The sequence below is a fragment of the Eretmochelys imbricata genome, chromosome 1 (genome assembly GCF_965152235.1).
Source record: "Eretmochelys imbricata isolate rEreImb1 chromosome 1, rEreImb1.hap1, whole genome shotgun sequence".
NCBI classification, from domain to species: Eukaryota; Metazoa; Chordata; order Testudines; family Cheloniidae; genus Eretmochelys; species Eretmochelys imbricata.
In genome coordinates, this window is record NC_135572.1 from 247,507,848 (window position 1) to 247,527,107 (window position 19,260).

The window sequence follows — 19,260 nt, forward strand, 5'->3', positions numbered from 1 at the left end:
AGCTGTCTTATGCCTATGTATTTAGACGTCAACATATCTTCTTAGATTAAATTAGGTTTTAATGCTGGACTAGGTGACTTAATGCTAGTGCACAAGATTCTCTTACTATAGTAATGAGTCCAAATGCCATGAGCATTCTGTTAATACGGCTACAAGAACTGTTTAGTTTAATTGCTAGAAACTTGTTCACAAGGCCTGTAGGTCAATGAGTATTAAGACTTGTTTACCTGTTTCATTACTAACAGCCTGTGGAATAAATTTTACTAAAGGAGAAAACATGCATTTATATTGTAAAAACAAAATCTCAGACAGCTAAAGGACTACAGTAGTTACAGTAGATGTAAGGACAGCAAATTGGACTGTCTTCAGGCTTTATCCTTCAAGCTTTCTGTATCTCCTCTGCCAGCAGGCAGTACATAATACATTTACATTGGTGATTAAATGGTGCCATAATTGTATAGTGCACATGAACATGCTCATCAGTTCAGCTAACCAGACTAAAGGATCAGCAGAATACAATCATTCTAAGCCCTGAAGAATGTCAAGACAATGCCCGGTTTAATCTTCTCTGAAAGTATAGTCCTTGTGATTTGTGCACCTAAAGAAAGAAAGAGTGAGTTATTCTAAAGTTCTTACAGTGAACACTACAAGGGTCAGCACTGATGCAGTCTCAAGGTTAAAGAGAGGAGTTTGAAATGTGCATAATCTCTAATTATAGTGGACATTTAAAGTGTTTATCCAGCCTCCCTCACTGTCCTAACTTATACCGGATAATTCATGTTAACGCTCTGCTTTTTGTAATCAATAGAGGATTTGAGTATTCTGTAATTTAAATAGGCAGGCTTGAACTCCTGTCAGTCAAAAGGTACTTTTCCCCTGTAGATTTGTAACTGTTTCAGATTTTACATTATGATCTTGATGTCAGAAGGAATATATTTCTCAATTATTTAGCACACCTCATCTGAGGCTATCACATTTCTTTGCAGTATTAAGCCACACATATCTGATGTACAGTATGGCTGTAGTAGTCACTTCACAGATTGTTACATTGGGAAAAGAGAATAAATAGCAGAGCTAGGAATAGATTTTAAATGTCAGGGTCCAACCACTCTACAATACAGACCCTACATTAATAATTTCTGTGTAGGTAGTACATGACCTCTCTTTTCTTGACTTACTAACTTACAAGGATAAGCTGATTTAGTAGAACATTGATTTCTGAATTGTAATTTTACACTGAACATCTTTTAGTCAGATGAATAGCAAAAAAAAAAAAAAAAACCACACACACACAGAGAAATCTGAAGCCTATCTATTTTGGAGCTGTAAGTCTATTTTAATTTGCTAACACATGTTTAGCTCATAGTAGCTTGACATCTTCATATTAAAAGCTATTTTAACATGATAAATCCTGTATAAATCACAATTCTGCAAAAGGGCGCAAACTGACTAGTATTCTAGTGAATGCTAGCATGGGATTTCAATGGCTTTGAATATGACATTTTGTTAGAGGTCCATTGTTCAGTTTCCTACTCACCATTTAAAAATGAGGATATGAATGTTCTGTAATAAATGTGTATTTGCCATGCATTCTGCTAGATGAGAAGAGACACCCACATGCTTATGGGGCAGATTCTACATCTCCTCTTATAGCGGAGGATGGTTTCCATCTCCTCTTTAGTTATTTCAAAGTCAAACACCTTAAAAGGAGAGTGAGAGAGACAGACACACAAAATAAGATGTACAAGAGGTAAGTTTAAGTGGCTTCCAGGTAAGGATACTGCAGAGATGAGGAAGAATGCATTATAGTTGTTTAGGTGACAGAAGGAACACAACTTCATGAGCAAATGTTACAATGAATGCCCACATTTCTGAGTGGGTAATAAAATATATGAACCAAAATTTTAAATGTGGGGTACCTAAAGACAGGCATATAAGACAGGCTTGGTTTTGTATTGGTAGTATTTGTATGTGTAGAGGTTTGTAGGGGCTTTGTGCTGGGAGAGAAGCTGAGCCCTGATTAGGGGGCGGGGCTTCACTGACTAGGGGTCCTATAAAGGTAGCAGCCAGTCAGGCAGCGGCACAGGAGCTAGCAAACAGAGCTGTAAACAGGGGAGTTTGAGTGGGAGTTCTGTTGGAGGAGAAGGTATTTGTGTGTGCTTGGTTTTGTATTGGTAGTATTTGTATGTGTAGAGGTTTGTAGGGGCTTTGTGCTGGGAGAGAAGCTGAGCCCTGATTAGGGGGCGGGGCTTCACTGACTAGGGGTCCTATAAAGGTAGCAGCCAGTCAGGCAGCGGCACAGGAGCTAGCAAACAGAGCTGTAAACAGGGGAGTTTGAGTGGGAGTTTGAAAGGGGAGTTTGTCTTGCGGTGCTTGTGTTGGGTTTGGTTTTGCTGTGGGTGGTGGTGTTTTGGTGTGGTTTGTGTTTCCCAGAGTAACAGGATTTAGGTGGGAAGGATATGACAGATACAGAGGTGGGAGTGACCCATGTAGCAGAAGACACAATGAAGATGACTGGATGTGGAAGCTGTGGTATGTACATGATCCTGGAGGGGGCACCTGGTAAGAGTTTTGTCTGCATGAAGTGCCGTCTGATAGAGCTGATGGAGGAAAAGATCCGAGGTTTGGAGATGCAGGTGGAAAGTCTGGTAGAGTTTAGGAAGGGGTTTGAGCAGATTATGGAGCAAAGACATGAGGTATCTGAAGGGAAAAGCTCAGACTTGCAGATGGAAGCAGGACTAGGGAATTCTGAGGGGAGACTGGGTGAGGAAAGTGGTCAGTGGAAGCATGTGACTAAAAGAACTAGGCAGAGGAAAAGACGGGCTAGTGAAGGAGAAATAGAGCTTAAGAATAGGTTTGCAGAGTTGGAAAATGAGGAAGGGGCTCAGCAGGTAGTCACTGAAGGTGACAGGGCAAGGAAGAAGAGAAGAGAGGTTAGTCCTATAGGAAAAGGGGAAGAGTTAATGGAGATTACACCAAATATGAGCCCCAGGAGGATACAGGATGGGTTAAAAAGGATTACAAGGGAGAATGGGAATGGAAAGAACTTGCAGCCAGAGGGAACAGGGGATAGACTGGAGAATAGTACAGTCACTAGGAAAAGGCAGGTCTATGTGATTGGGGACTCTTTACTGAGAAGAATAGATAGGCCTGTAACCAGAGCTGATCCAGAAAATAGGAGGGTGTGCTGTCTTCCGGGTGCTAAGATACAGGATGTAGACCTGAGGTTGAAAAGGATTCTAAAGGGAGCGGGAAAGAATCCCCTAATTATCCTTCATGTGGGAACAAATGATACGGCTAGATTCTCGCTGGATAGTATTAAGGGAGACTATGCTAGGCTGGGGAGGACGCTTAAGGAAATTGAGGCTCAGGTGATCTTTAGTGGGATTCTGCCTGTTCCTAGAGAAGGGCAACAAAGGTGTGACAAGATTATGACTATCAATAGATGGCTTAGGCAGTGGTGCTATAAGGAGGGCTTTGGGATGTATGGCCATTGGGAGGCATTCATGGATAGAGGACAGTTCTCTCGGGATGGACTTCATCTGAGTAGGGAAGGAAATAGACTTCTAGGATGGAGGCTGGCACAACTGATTAAGAGAGCTTTAAACTAGGAATTTGGGGGAGATGGTTGGGAGATGTCCAGGTAATCTCCACGCCAGAATTAAGCATAGAGTGGAAAGAAAATGAAGTAAGTGGATACAGCTGTAGGTAGGAGGAAGGGCAGTGTAGATACAAGTCTAATAGGTTATACTGGTAGTAAAATAACCGTGCCTAATAGGGTACAGAATGTGAGTGAGGCTAAACAGCAAAAATTAAGATGTTTGTACACTAATGCAAGGAGCCTAGGTAACAAAATGGAGGAACTAGAGTTACTGGTGCAGGAAGTGAAACCAGATATTATAGGTATAACAGAGACCTGGTGGAATAGTAGTCATGACTGGGCTACAGGTATTGAAGGGTATGTGCTGTTTAGGAAAGACCGAAATAAAGGTAAAGGTGGTGGAGTAGCACTGTATATCAATGATGAGATAGAATGTAAAGAAATAAGAAGCGATGAAATGGATATGACTGAGTCTGTCTGGGCAAAAATTAAATTGGGGAAGAAAACTATTAGAGCCTCCCCTGGGATAGTGCTTGGGGTGTGCTATAGACCGCCGGGATCTAATTTGGATATGGATAGAGCCCTTTTTAATGTTTTTAATAAAGTAAATACTAATGGAAACTGTGTGATCATGGGAGACTTTAACTTCCCAGATATAGACTGGAGGACGAGTGCTAGTAATAACAATAGGGCTCAGATTTTCCTAGATGCGATAGCTGATGGATTCCTTCAGCAAGTAGTTGCTGAACCGACTAGAGGGGATGCTATTTTAGATTTGGTCTTGGTGAGTAATGAGGACCTCATAGAGGAAATGGTTGTAGGGGATAATCTTGGCTCAAGTGATCATGAGCTAATTCAGTTCAAACTGAATGGAAGGATTAACAAAAATAAATCTGCAACTAAGGTTTTTGATTTCAAAAGGGCTGACTTTCAAAAATTAAGGAAATTAGTTAGGGAAGTGGATTGGACTGAAGAATTTATGGGTTTAAAGGTAGAGGAGGCCTGGGATTATTTTAAATTAAAGCTGCAGAAGCTATCGGAAGCCTGCATCCCAAGAAAGGGGAAAAAATTCATAGGCAGGAGTTGTAGACCAAGCTGGATGAGCAAGCATCTTAGAGAGGTAATTAAGAAAAAGCAGAAAGCATATAGGGAGTGGAAGAAGGGAGGGATCAGTAAGGCAAGCTACCTTATTGAGGTCAGAATATGTAGGGATAAAGTGAGACAGGCTAAAAGTCAAGTAGAGTTGGACCTTGCAAAGGGAATTAAAACCAATAGTAAAAGGTTCTATAGTCATATAAATAGGAAGAAAACAAAGAAAGAAGAAGTGGGACCGCTAAAAACTGAGGATGGAGTGGAGGTCAAGGATAATCTAGGCATGGCCCAATATCTAAACAAATACTTTGCCTCAGTCTTTAATAAGACTAAAGAGGATCTTAGGGATAATGGTAGCATGATAAATGGGAATGAGGATATGGAGGTAGACATCACCATATCTGAGGTAGAAGCGAAACTTAAACAGCTTAATGGGACTAAATCGGGGGGCCCAGATAATCTTCATCCAAGAATATTAAAAGAATTGGCACAAGAAATTGCAAGCCCATTAGCAAGAATTTTTAATGAATCTGTAAACTCAGGGGTTGTACCGTATGATTGGAGGATTGCTAACATAGTTCCTATTTTTAAGAAAGGGAAAAAAAGTGATCCAAGTAATTATAGGCCTGTTAGTTTGACATCTGTAGTATGCAAGGTCTTGGAAAAAATTTTGAAGGAGAAGGTAGTTAAGGACATTGAAGTCAATGGTAAATGGGACAAAATACAACATGGTTTTACAAAAGGTAGATCGTGCCAAACCAACCTGATCTCCTTCTTTGAGAAAGTAACAGATTTTTTAGATAAAGGAAACGCAGTGGATCTAATTTACTTAGATTTTAGTAAGGCGTTTGATACGGTGCCACATGGGGAATTATTAGTTAAATTGGATAAGATGGGCATCAATAGGAATATTGAAAGGTGGATAGGGAATTGGTTAAAGGGGAGACTACAACGGGTCCTACTGAAAGGTGAACTGTCAAGTTGGAGGGAGGTTACCAGTGGAGTTCCTCAGGGATCGGTTTTGGGACCAATCTTATTTAATCTTTTTATTACTGACCTGGGCACAAAAAGTGGGAGTGTGCTACTAAAGTTTGCAGATGATACAAAGCTGGGAGGTATTGCTAATTTAGAGAAGGACAGGGATACCCTACAGGAGGATCTGGATGACCTTGTAAACTGGAGTAATAGGAATAGGATGAAATTTAATAGTGAGAAGTGTAAGGTCATGCATTTAGGGATTAATAACAAGAATTTTAGTTATAAGCTAGGGACGCATCAACTAGAAGTAACAGAGGAGGAAAAGGACCTTGGAGTATTGGTTGATCATAGGATGACTATGAGCTGCCAATGTGATATGGCTGTGAAAAAAGCTAATGTCGTCTTGGGATGCATCAGGAGAGGTATTTCCAGTAGGGATAAGGAGGTTTTAGTACCGTTATATAAGGCACTGGTGAGACCTCACCTGGAGTACTGTGTGCAGTTCTGGTCTCCCATGTTTAAGAAGGATGAATTCAAACTGGAACAGGTACAGAGAAGGGCTACTAGGATGATCCGAGGAATGGAAAACTTGTCTTATGAAAGGAGACTCAGGGAGCTTGGCTTGTTTAGCCTAACTAAAAGAAGGCTGAGGGGAGATATGATTGCTCTCTATAAATATATCAGAGGGATAAATACCAGAGAGGGAGAGGAATTATTTAAACTCAGTACCAATGTGGACACAAGAACAAATGGATATAAACTGGCCACTAGGAAATTTAGATTAGAAATTAGACGAAGGTTTCTAACCATCAGAGGAGTGAAGTTTTGGAATAGCCTTCCGAGGGAAGTAGTGGGGGCAAAAGATCTATCTTGCTTTAAGATTAAACTCGATAAGTTTATGGAGGAGATGGTATGATGGGATAACATGGTTTTGGTAATTAAATATTCATGGTAAATAGGCCCAATGGCCTGTGATGGGTTTTAGATGGGGTAAGATCCAAGTTACCTGGGAAAGAATTTTCTGTAGTATCTGGCTGATGAATCTTGCCCATATGCTCAGGGTTTAGCTGATCGCCATATTTGGGGTCGGGAAGGAATTTTCCTCCAGGGCAGATTGGAAGAGGCCCTGGAGGTTTTTCGCCTTCCTCTGTAGCATGGGGCACGGGTCACTTGCTGGAGGATTCTCTGCTCCTTGAGGTCTTTAAACTACAATTTGAGGACTTCAATAGCACAGATATAGGTGTGAGGTTTTTTTTGTAGGAGTGGTGGGTGAAATTCTGTGGCCTGTGTTGTGCAGGAGGTCAGACTAGATGATCATAATGGTCCCTTCTGACCTAAATATCTATGAATCTATGAATCTATGAAATTAAGTTGCCTGATTTTCACAGTTTCAATTCTTAATTTAGTCAAAGGGACTTGTGATGTCTCTGCCAGTGCTCAGCACCTGTGAGTATCAGGTCACTTAATTTATATGCTGAATTATTAGTGTCATGTTCCAAATTTTGGCCTTGAATTATGCAAACCGCTCTACAATACAAAACGGCATGATTCTACCCACTAGGTTCTTATATTATAATTTAGGATGTCACTAACCAGTCAACTCACTGATCAGATCAATTTTTATTTTATTTTGCTGAAAAAGATAGTTCAGGTAGACTTTCAAATGTTTACAAATGAGGGATAATTCAGAGGAAGGAAAGATATGTTTGCATGGCCTGATCCTCCAAACCATTACTCGGGCCATCTCTCTTGTGTTCAGTGGGATATTTACTTTAGTATACGTACTGCAGTGTTTGGCCCTTCATTAGTGGTAACCACAGTGTAGCCTGTGTTAGTACTTAAGAATTGTTGTAGGTATGAGTGACTGATTTAGCTTCAGATATGTGGGTGTTACCTCAAAGAGGTGACAGCGTTAATGAGAATTCTATTTATTTTAGTTGTTTCCAAATTCTTAGTTGTTATGTGGTTATCGGAGCCTAGAAGAATCAACTGAGTATGGGGAAATCATGTACATTAAACAAAGGGATTCAGGTGTTTTGGAATGGTCTAGCATTGAATTGACATGATGATGGAGAGAGAGAGACCATTTTTTGAAACAAAGTAGTATATGTAATCAGGCAACTCACTAATAGAATTTTAAATCAAACTGTTAGGTCACCTCTTCCAGAGGGAGGATTTGGTTTCACATTTATTTATTTGCTGGCTGTTCTAATGAAGTAAGCTGAGTGGTTGCCATTTCAAAAAAAACTTCAGCATTTACCATGTTATCATATAGTCATATCTGAGAGACCCCAGTTATTTCCTGTTCTAAATATAAGGGAAAACAGTGATATTGGTAAAGTAAAGCAGGTTTCCTGTATAAACTTGCAACAGGACCTATAAGTATCTTATCTGCAACATTACCTTAAAATTCTCCTCAATGCGATATGGAGTGACAGACTTGGGAATTACACTCACATTTCTTTGGATGTGGAACTGGATCAGAACCTACAGCAACAAATCAGAAATGTGGCAAATTCAGAAGACAATGCCATGCCTACCTTCACATTCAATAGTGAATAAATCCCCTAGATCAAAGAGTTGCCACAGGAGGAAACAATGTAGCAGAGCCACCCTAATTTTTGCACATAGTCATTTATTACTAGTATTCATGAGACCAAGATGGCAACTATTGACTGCCACTGACTGAAAAGATTGACTACTGGTGATGCATATGAAAGATGTAGCTACCCCTTTCTAGCTAATGCCCTCAATTTCACACAGTTTAGTGGTCAGTAATCTTTCCCCATCCCTTCAGTAATGCAGTCATATTAAAAACAAATATTTAAAGCAACATGCTACAAAGGAAACATAACAGGGAGCAGAATTGGGCACAACTCCTTTGTGAAAGATGTTAGCCAGCATAAGAGGATGACACTTTAGAAAGGAAAAAACTGTTGTCCAATGAGTCTGTACCTGAGCTGAGGTTTTGCTATACTTAGCTGCAATTTCCCTAATCTTCCAAGAGGAAAAAGTCCTCAGACTTGGGCCAACAAAAATAAAGAGTAGACACTTTGATGGAAAAGATAATTGTGTTTTTCCACCACTAAACATCATAGGGTTCATAAGATAGTTGGTAATTTAGGAACAAAAGAATGTATGGCATACTTTAATTCACCCCATCGCATTGCTCCTTTCCCTTCAAACATCATTCTTCACATTATTTTATCATGAGTAGGCATCTGTGAATAGCTGAGTTTTGCATAGAAGTTAGATATAGCTTGTTCCAATATACTCCAATAAGATGTTCTATAGTCTAGGATTTAGCACCGAGAATACCTTCCCTCTGACTCCCAAGAATTTCATCCTTCATGATCCCAGTTTCCCTTGTAGGTAATGGATGGAGAGTGGATGTCTCTGAGGTTGTCTAGCGGGTTTGAAGATTAGAACCAGAGACAATCTCAAGCTCATCATATGTTTGTTACAATGAATGCATGAAACTGATGTTTTCATGACAGGTGTTTGATTATGATTTTGTAATCTTTCATTAAGTTGTTAAAGAATGTTAAATAAATTTATCAGAATTCAGCTAAGAATTTTCTTCACCAGTTCACAAAATGATTGCTTGTTTTTCTATTAAAATACATAAATTCAGTTAGACTGAGTCCCACACATTAATCCAATAAGAGATTAATGGTTTCTATGTAATTGTGCAGATTTAAGAGAAATTTTGAGGTTTTGTAATCTACAATAATTTATCAATTTTCTTCATTTTTATTTCATCCAGCTATGGCAATATACAAATATTAGTTTATTGAAATCACTCCTAAAAAGAAAAACAAGATACAGAAAACATTCTTACCAAAGCCAGTTAGGAGCTCCAAGGGGACAGTATGCAGTGACAGCAATCCCTTGGGACTGGCAATACTTAACCAGCTCTTCCTGAGGAAGGTGTGGGTGGCTCTCGATCTACAAGCATGAACACTAAGTTTACGCAGAGGCAGACGGTACTACTGCTTTTCAGAGTACAGACACTGTGGTGACTTACTGAAAGATATATAATAGCACAAGCTTCTCCATAGAATATATCCCCACTAACCTCCAGAAGATAGCTTCTTTTGGAACTAGTCAATATATAGTAGAACCTTAGAGTTAGACACCTCAGAAATGGAGGCTGTCCATAACTCTGAAATGTTAACTCTGAACAAAACATTACAGACTTCAGTCACCGGGGAGTTGGGGCTACAGACGCAGGGTGGGGATGGGGGTCAGGGCTTCTGACCCTAGGGGCCATCAGGGCTCTTGGCAGCGGGCTCAGGGCTTCTGCTCTCTGGAAACATTGGGGCTCAGGGCTTTAGACCTGGGGGGGAGCATTGGGGCTTGAGGCTTCAGTCCCACTTCTCTGTTCCTGGCTTCAGCCTCGTGGGGGGCATCAAGGATCAGAGCTTCAGTCCCACAGGAGTTGCCAGGCATCGGGGCTTTAGCTATGGGGGGGAAATGCTGGGGCTGAAACTGGTGCTCCCCTCATAGCTAGAGCCCCAGCAACTCACGCAGGGCTGAAGCTGGGAATGGAGTTACAGGGCTGAAGCCCCAAGCCCCACTGCTCCCCGCAGTCTAAAGCCCTGAGCTCCGGTGCTCCCAAGGGTCAGAAGTCCCCAGCCGCCCTCCCCCACACCCTACGGCTGCAGCCCCAACTCCCCTCCCCTCCACCCAGTGGCTGAAGTCATGAGCCTCAGGGCTAAAGCCTGGAGGCAATACAGTATTTGCTGGTGATTGGGGGGGTGGGGTGTTCTTTTTGTCTTTTTTTGGTCTCCGCTACTGCCTGATTGATGACTTTAGGTTTCACAGGGTGGCCAGTTGACTGGTAAGTCCATCACTCTGGTGTTCATATCTTTGAGGTTCTATTGTACTTTAAATTATCTAAAGGTACTCCTCCTGCAAGGAGTAGTTAAAGAACTGACTTGCTTTGTACTTTTAGTTTCTTGTGATCTAAAATTTCTTATTGTACACAACCTCCATCTCATTGTTGATTAAGCACAACCTTGTGCTAAGCTTGCTTCCCCTCGGTAATATGCCACAGAGTGACTGATTTGGGGCAACTAAACCAGCTTTTCACAGGTGTTCACTAATTGTGTATTTTTTATTTTTAATGCGGTTGAAATGTTCGGGTTTCCATTTTGACCTTATCACCATGGAACATTTCAATTTTTTGTTTCAGAATGACTTTTTATTTCAAAAATTTTTATTTTACATTTTTATATTTTTATATTTTTTATTTTTATATTATACCAATTACCAGATCAGTTACCAATTAGAATAACAATTACAAATGATCAGTTAGAATAGCAAAGAGTACTAGTTACCAAACCATTTAGAATACCAACTACCAAGCAAACTAAAAATTAGAATACTATTTAGCAATTAGAATATCAATTTTAAAAAACAATTATCAATTTATAATATAAAATAAAAAAATTAAAATACTTTAAAAATCAAAATAGAAACAATGTCTCAATTTACCTGAAACTAAATTTTTTTCAGAAATTTTATTCTGTGAGCAATTTTGAAATTTGAATTTAGAACAAAAAAAAATGTTAAATGTCTGAATTTCCCACAGGATGGAAATTCCAAGTTTTGAAAAACTCTGCTTATAGGAATCAGAGAAAAACTCATTAAATGGTCCATTCTGTCCATTAACCAATTACACCCTTCTCAAACATACACAGACACACATACAAGTCACATCTTCTACCTGCAGCATCCTTCAGACAAGTGTTCTGCCAACACTAATGAGTCTGTAAGCAGCCACCTGGTTATTCACTGGTTTGTATTTTAAATCAGGTTTGTTCAAGAGCCTCTTTATCTGTTCACAGTTAAAGTTGGAGATTCCATTGGATTTTGCCAATCCTGCATCCACCAGCTTTTCCATAGCCTAAGGATACAAGAAAATCAGACATTCTATATAACCAAGGGCTCATCTATACAGGGAAATTGACTGGCATAGCTATTCTGGAATAACTCCCCCTGTGAACACACTATTCCAGAATAAAAGTAATTTTATTCCAGAATAATTAGCCTGCTCACAAAGCTGAGTAATAATTCTGGAATAATGTCACTTTTCTTTCAGAATTATTCCAGAAAAGTTATGCAAGTCAGTTTCCCCATGTAGACATACATGGCACAAAGTGTTCGTGGTCTTATTGTTAACTTGCCTATTTTCTTTCACAAAACCAAATGATAAACCAGGTAGTTGGACCTGCCAAATACATCATGTTTTGCAGGTCCCAGAGTCTAGCTGAGAAAGGGGATACACAAAAAATAGCCCACTGCATCCTTCTTTTAGGAGGCAGAGACATTCTCTTTTAAGAACAGTTTTCTTTTTGTGCTTGTTATCATTAGTATCAGCCTGCAGTTTCCTTTTTATTCCTGTAAGTCACCAATAAGACTTGATTAATTTCTTGTCTGACAGAATGGAGAAAAGGACAAGATTCCCAAGTGTTCCTTCTAAATCTGGTGACTTACTATCTCATTCTCCTTTCTCCTGAAGGCTTGGCTGAGCACACACAGTTCCTGTTGCCACCCTCCTCTAATAGCATTTCTGACAGAAACAAAGGGAATCTCAATTAATCAGTTAACCCACCTCCCATGTGTCCAGAAAATCTGTGTCACTTGGAATGATCATGCTGTTCTCATCTGCAGGAAACAGTTCTTCTCTGGCCTGTCATTGTAAGATAGACATAGATATCGTCCATGCTGAATTATCTATTGGGGTTTTTTGTTTGTTTTTCTTTAAATCTGCAAGTGAGTGAAGGTGGATTTATACAGGGTGTCCTGACTTGAGCTTTGAGGGGCAAAAAGAAGGAAAAAAGAATAACTCTTATTAAAGTAATTAGTTTATGAGCAGACTGGCACCATGCCAATCAGTGTGACTTGCAACTACAAGCAGAGGAAGGACAGAAGCTTATCAGTGCTTCTGTCAGCTTGTAGGAGCTCTCTGGAGGTTGACAGAACAGTCCTGCAGTAGGGAGCTGAGGACTTAGCTATCTTTCCAGTAAAGATAGAGATAGATAAGCATTCAGAACATAGACATCATCAGACAGGAATATTGTAGAATATTATAGACAGCCAAATGACTGGATATTATGAGCCAAGACACCTGGATTTGATTTGGATCAATTACTCTCTAATCCAGAAGGGCTGGAAAAAGGAAGAAAATAAGAATGACAAAAAGACTACATTAGTGTCACAGTAGCACAGCTGCAGCATAGACATACCATAAGAATGACCTTGCAAGATAGCTACTGCCTTACCAGTCCAGGGCAGCACTACTTTCTGGAGGATCCTGGGAGTGGCACCAATACACTCTGAAGAAAGTCTAGTCTTCTTTGCCTGGTTAGAAGATAACTATGGCATGACTGCTAAGAAGAGGAAATTGCCTCCCTAGGACTCTGACAGAAAGGCTTAGAAGAGTTAAAGTCACAGTACCTTGAATCCCATGGGCCAGTGCATCAGGCAGGGGTCCAAATAATCCAATTTCAGTGCAGCAAGCGTATTCTGGCATGCTCCCTTCACCATGGATTTCTCATGAAATGTGCACCATAGCTAGAAAGAGAAAACTAAGCATGACAGTTGACTTCACAGGCAAATGACTGTATTAAATATCCCCAGAAAGACAGGGGAATGTCACACCTACCAGAGGCAGGTCTGGGAATATTATGCCATTCATCTATAGGGGAGGTGGCATTGGTGGGTATATTATTGCAGTTAATTTTGTCACTGGCAGTACACTTGACTAAATTAGGATTCTGCCAGATTAAAATATAGTAAAACATCACCAGTTAAGACAGCAATTAAAGAAAATAATGCAAAAATGCAAGATTGGTGAAGACCCACTCACAAGTTTTCCAGTAGGTAGAAAACAATTTCTTTTTCTTACCCTTGTTGCTGCTGGGGAGAAAACCTAACATACAAGAGTTAATAAATTCAAACCTGCAGCAGGAATGAGCAAGAATATTGTAGCCATGCTTTCTTCCTCAGGGTCACTGAAAGAAGAGGCTGAGTTCCTGCTCTATTGCTGGCAAAAGAGGAGTACACAGAAAAGTGCATTTAATCAACCATGGATTTTTAAGAGTTTCTTTTTTCCTTCCCTCCATCCCCTTTACTTGACTACTGGAATAAAGAAAACAAAATTAATAAATAGTGGATACAGTATTAAGGGGTTAATTTCCTGACTAGCTTTACTCCATGGAGCCTGCCCTTTGCATTATGTGTTCTTTGTCTCTTTTCCTCCCAGTCATCAACCTGACCCCATACTTAGACTCAGGTGAACCAAGGCAGTACCTTACCCTTACTGACAACAAAGAGGTCCTCCCGTGTCACAACTCCCTCCTCAATTTTCTCTTGGATCGCATTCCCTATTTCATTTTCATTCTGGTACACATAGGCACAGTCAAACTGGCAGTATCCAACATCAATGGCAAACTTCACTGCCTCTCTCACTTTCCCAATGGGGGACTGAAATGAAAAGAGAAAGCCAGAAATTTAAATATCTGGAAAATATTTCCAGCTTTCCAGTGTGATAATGGTTCATCCTCCCCTAAAATCATGTAGTATTAATCCAGTAGTATTTGAGTGATCCGGATTTGATTCCCATTTTCAGTGTGCTTTATGGAACAAAACAACCAGTGACAACCTTGAGTCTTAAGCCACCTGTGATTGGCACTCACAGATTATGGTAATAGGCACCCAAGAAATACCATAGACAGGTAGGACAAGATAGATACAAGACTGTACCATGCCATATGCATCTATTTAGGGTGAAATCTGCCCAGATGGCCAATCACGTAGATCAAGAGGGTGCTCAAGAAAGGGGCAAATCTCAAGGAATGGGAGTCAAAGTAAGGTATGGTAATCATATTGCTCAACATTTGTTTGGAAAACACAATAACAGACTCCAAGATCTGTACATGGAAACTGTGCAAGAATTCTTTAGCCCATTCCCTACAACGTAAGTACATGTTCCTGGAGACATCAGACTGAGAGTGTGGAGGAAGGAAAACATGATACAAGAATTCTCCAGTCCTCCCTGGCTGAAAGTTACTGGTCATGACACTGTCTCATTCGAGGAATGCCCTCCAGGAGATTCTCCACATCCCTGTTGGAAACCTTCATTCACCTGCTTAACATTTCCTTTGCAGCCAGTCATTCTAAGAGTGAGAAATTGACAGGATAACTTTTGAAGAGCTCTGCTAAACTGACCATAGGAATCGATGTTGAGATACTTGGAATCAACACCTGGAATTAAGTTATAATTTGCCAAGAGAGAAAAAGAGGAGAAACCAGTTTTAAGGTGGGGTATTGGGAAACACGAGGAAAGACATAATCACTGGAAATCCTCTTGACTCCTGGACATAAACAAATCTACTACTGAGGAGATGGGACAGGAGGCATATGTAGATACAATGCAAAACATTATAGAAAGTGCCACTCTCTGGATAAGGCATATAGTTTAGGATTCATTATCAATATGAAACCACATAACTTTCTTGGCTGGAAAAGAACACTGAAAATTTGTTTGACAACCTTATACCAAGTCAAGTGGAAAGAGGGGAGGCATCTCAAGTAAGAACTTGCAGCAAAAGCAGAACTACACATTCCTACATTTAATGCATTATAAGATTAACAATATAATCACTGATCACTTTTTTTAAGCACATAGTTCTGAGTCCTGCTGATCAAAGGCTGCTTGCTTGGTTGGGGCGCTGGGTAATGTTGGTGGCCTGTGACATACAGGAGGTCAGACTAGATGAGCTGGTGGTCCCTTCTGGCCTTAAATTCTATTACTCTTTTTAAAAAAAACCCTACCTGGCTTCTTGCATGGGGTAGAAAAATAAGCAGGAACCAGTTATCCCTTCTGGTGAATATCTACTTTTTGAATAATGACAGGTTTCAGAGTAACAGCCGTGTTAGTCTGTATTCGCAAAAAGAAAAGGAGTACTTGTGGCACCTTAGAGACTAACCAATTTATTTGAGCATGAGCTTTCGTGAGCTACAGCTCACTTCATCAGATGCATACCGTGGAAAGTCTGCTGCAGTTTCCACGGTATGCATCCGATGAAGTGAGCTGTAGCTCACGAAAGCTCATGCTCAAATAAATTGGTTAGTCTCTAAGGTGCCACAAGTACTCCTTTTCTTTTTACTTTTTGAATGACTCTTACAGCCTGAATTCATCTCATTTCTTGCATAAGATTCATTAACTGCAGCTCCTTCAGCAGCGTGGGAAAGCTAGCTGGCATATGTAAAAGTGGCAGCATGCCAAGATGTACCAGTCTCTTTGTGGCCCCCTGCTGGAGGCCCCTCAATCCTACCACCACCCCACCCCAGGAAGGAGCAGTAAAGGTGGGTCCCCTAGAGCTGCCTAGAGAGGCTGCCTAGAAGTAGCCAATCAGAGTCCAGCAGTCTCAAATAAAAGGAGCTACAGGGGCTGAATAGGTCAGTTCATGGCTGGGGCTAGAGGGAACTTTGGCCTTATGGAGCTTGATGGGCTGTATTTGCTTAAACCCCGGAGGGTGAGAGGACCTGTGAGCTCTAGCCCTAAGGTAATGGATGGCAGTAAAGAGACCAGGTGGGAAGAGGCCCAGGGAATTAATTAAAGGAGGCAGGGGTATGTGACTGCTGTTTATAGGGTCCTTGGGTTTGGACCTGGAGTATTTGGTGGGCCCAGGTCCTGCCAGTGGCAAAGTGGTGTAAACCCTAATAAAGGGCTGGATTAAAAAGGACCTGAAGACATGGCTGAAGACCTTGGTGAGGGCTTACTGTTGAACTCTTTGCTACTCTGGAGGGGGTTCATCCATTTGACTGTGGTACTTGGCCAGAGAGCTGAGCCACTGAAGACCTGCCTAGCAAGGTCAGCAATCTATAAAGGGTGCCAGGAGCAGGGGGGAAAAGAGACTCAAGTGCCACACCCAGCTGTCAAGAAGCAGTCAGGAGGTGAGTGCCCTTGTCCCAGTCAGTCACTATACAATGGGGTTCTCAAACTGGAGTTTGGGACCACTTGGGGGGTTGTGAGCTGTCAACCTCCACCCCAAACCCTGCTTTGCCTCCAGCATTTTTAATGGTGATAAATATTAGTGTTTTTCATTTATAAGGGGGAGTTGCACTCAGAGGCTTGGTATGTGAAAGGGGTCACCAGTACAAAAGTTTGAGAACCACTGCTATACAATATGCTGTACAGGATCTAGGATCTGCTGTACTAAAGTGCAGTGTGGAAGACAAAGCTTTTTGTGAAGAAGCAAAACATGTGATCCTTCTCATTGTGTTAGCTGGTGGAGCAACGCGGGAGACAGGATTGGCGATTTGTTCCCTGGTTACACAACTCTGCAATGAGACATTCAGAGAATAATCCCTTGTATTATATTACATTGTGTACCTGCATTACAACAGGATCTTTCTTTACATAGTCACGCTGTACTCAAATTGAAACTCCTCTATTCAGTAAGTACAAAGAGATACAGTTGAGGTTGCTGTGGGAACATTAATACTGAATAATCTTGACAAAATAACCCTAGTGATTTGTGTGGAAATAAACATTGAATTTTTCATTGCATTTAGATAGGGGCTTCTTACATCCAAAAAGCTTTCCAGTCAGCCTGACCCACTTATCAGGTTCACTCGAAGATTTCAACAAAGAATGAGGAGTACTTGTGGCACCTGAGAGACTGACTAATTTATTTGGGCATAAGCTTTTGTGGGCTAAAACCCACTTCATCGGATATGCCACAAGTACTCCTCATTCTCTTTGATACAGACTAACACAGCTACCACTCAAACCTGTCAAAGATTTCACAAATCATCACTGATAAATCATGTTACAATCCCATGCTTGCAATAATGAGTTAAGGGGTCTCATCCTGAGAGATACTGGGCATGCACAATTAGCACTGGAGTCAAGGGGAGCTGAAGGCACTTAACACCTTTTGTGATTAGACCCACACAGAGGTGGGCAATTAAAGTATAAACATAAGTACAACTCTTTTGACACATTCTTTCTATATTTTTCCCCTTCAGGCACTGCTCATTCTCAATATAACATTTTACAGAGTTTTAATAAAACATGGGGCTGAACATCTTTTATCTTCTAACGTTGCAGTTTTTTGTGAGATTTGTCCATTTTGCCTACTTCTTGGAAATTAACTTAAATAGGCTCTTAAAAACCTTCTCCTGCACCCCAAAGCAGCAATGTGAGATACTACAGTTCCTTTTTGTTTGGAAAGTACCATGCAGAAATAGGGTGCTTTATAAATCAACATCCAAATAGTTTGTACAAAGTTCCATTTGTAAATCCAGTTTGATTTTTAATTACAGTAGATGATACTTAAATTAATTCTAACAGATTAACATGGAATAGTAAAAAAAAAAATCACATTAAGCAGTTTTCAGGGGCATCGAAAGGCATCCAAAGGCAAATCTCCACATAAACACCACACATTCACTCTCAAAAGATTTGACAAGTACTTAAAGCTGTAACTGAACAGTCACACCTGCAGAATTTCAAGAGACCATAAGCTCCAGGTAGGAGTTGCATTCTCTTGGTGAGACAGCTGCAACAGGCTTGATGACCTGTAGCAGTTTCATTGCATCATGCTTAGAACAAGGCTAGTTTGTAACCTTTATGTGTACGGTGCCGGAGTAGTTGGGTCTCATCATTACCTGCCAGTTTCCTAGTCCCAGGATAAGCATCTTTGCTTTTGTGCTCAGTTCCACGTAGGTTGTCATGGCTTGTCTGTTCTAATTCCCTTTGGAATGCAACACAGTAAAAGAATGGGCAATACCCTGGCAAAAGCCTTAAATAGGTTCTTGTTCCACCCACTTTCTGGTGATTGGCTACAGATAGGAGTGGGAAGGGAGAATGAAGGCGAGACGCCTCAGAAGGTGGAGGTTTTGCTTTGTGCCTCTTCCTCTTCCCTTTTCTCTTTGTAATTCTACAGGGCTTCATAATTCTCCAATCTGCAAGTGTGCAGTAGGCTTTGTACGTGTCCTTATATGATTTGAATTTTTTGAGAGTGTTAATAAGCAAGCGGGGAAAAGGAGATCCAGTGGATATAGTGTGTTTGGTGACGGACCTTGTCAAAGGCTTTCTGAAAGTCAAAGTCTCTTAAGCAAAGTAAGCAGTAATGGGATAAGAGGGAAGGTCTTGTTATGGATCATTAACTGACAGGAAACAAAGGGTAGGAATAAATGTTCCATTTTCACAATGGAGAGAGGTAAATAGCAGGGTCCCCCAAGAATCAGCACTGAGACCACTGTTGTTCAACATATTCATAAACAATCTGGAAAGGGGATAAACAGTGAGGTGGGAAAGCTGTAAATGATAAATTACTCAAGATTGTGAAGTCCAAAGCTGACTGAAGAGTTACAAAGGGATCTCACAAAAGTGGGTGACTAGGCACAATGCAAAATATAATCCCAACTATACATTCAAAACTATGAGGTTTAAAGAAGCTCATACTACTCAAGGAAGATTTTGGAGTTGTTGTGGATAATTCTTTGAAAACACCAGCTCACTGTACAGTGGCAGTCAAACAGAATTTTAGGAACCATTAGGCAAGGGA

The 19,260-nt window shown here is 40.6% G+C and overlaps 1 protein-coding gene across 1 annotated transcript; it reads right to left on the minus strand.

The window, feature by feature from the left end:
- Window positions 1–558: 558 nt before the first annotated feature.
- Window positions 559–18,424, minus strand: LOC144259292 (aldo-keto reductase family 1 member B1-like). The gene is made up of 10 exons (XM_077807495.1): window positions 18,359–18,424; window positions 13,991–14,164; window positions 13,136–13,252; window positions 12,291–12,368; window positions 11,460–11,582; window positions 9,513–9,619; window positions 8,627–8,687; window positions 8,075–8,158; window positions 1,618–1,700; window positions 559–598 (listed from the first exon to the last, which is right to left on the minus strand). Exons 1-10 carry the CDS (start codon window positions 18,422–18,424, stop codon window positions 559–561), a joined length of 933 nt encoding a protein of 310 aa, XP_077663621.1.
- Window positions 18,425–19,260: the final 836 nt, after the last annotated feature.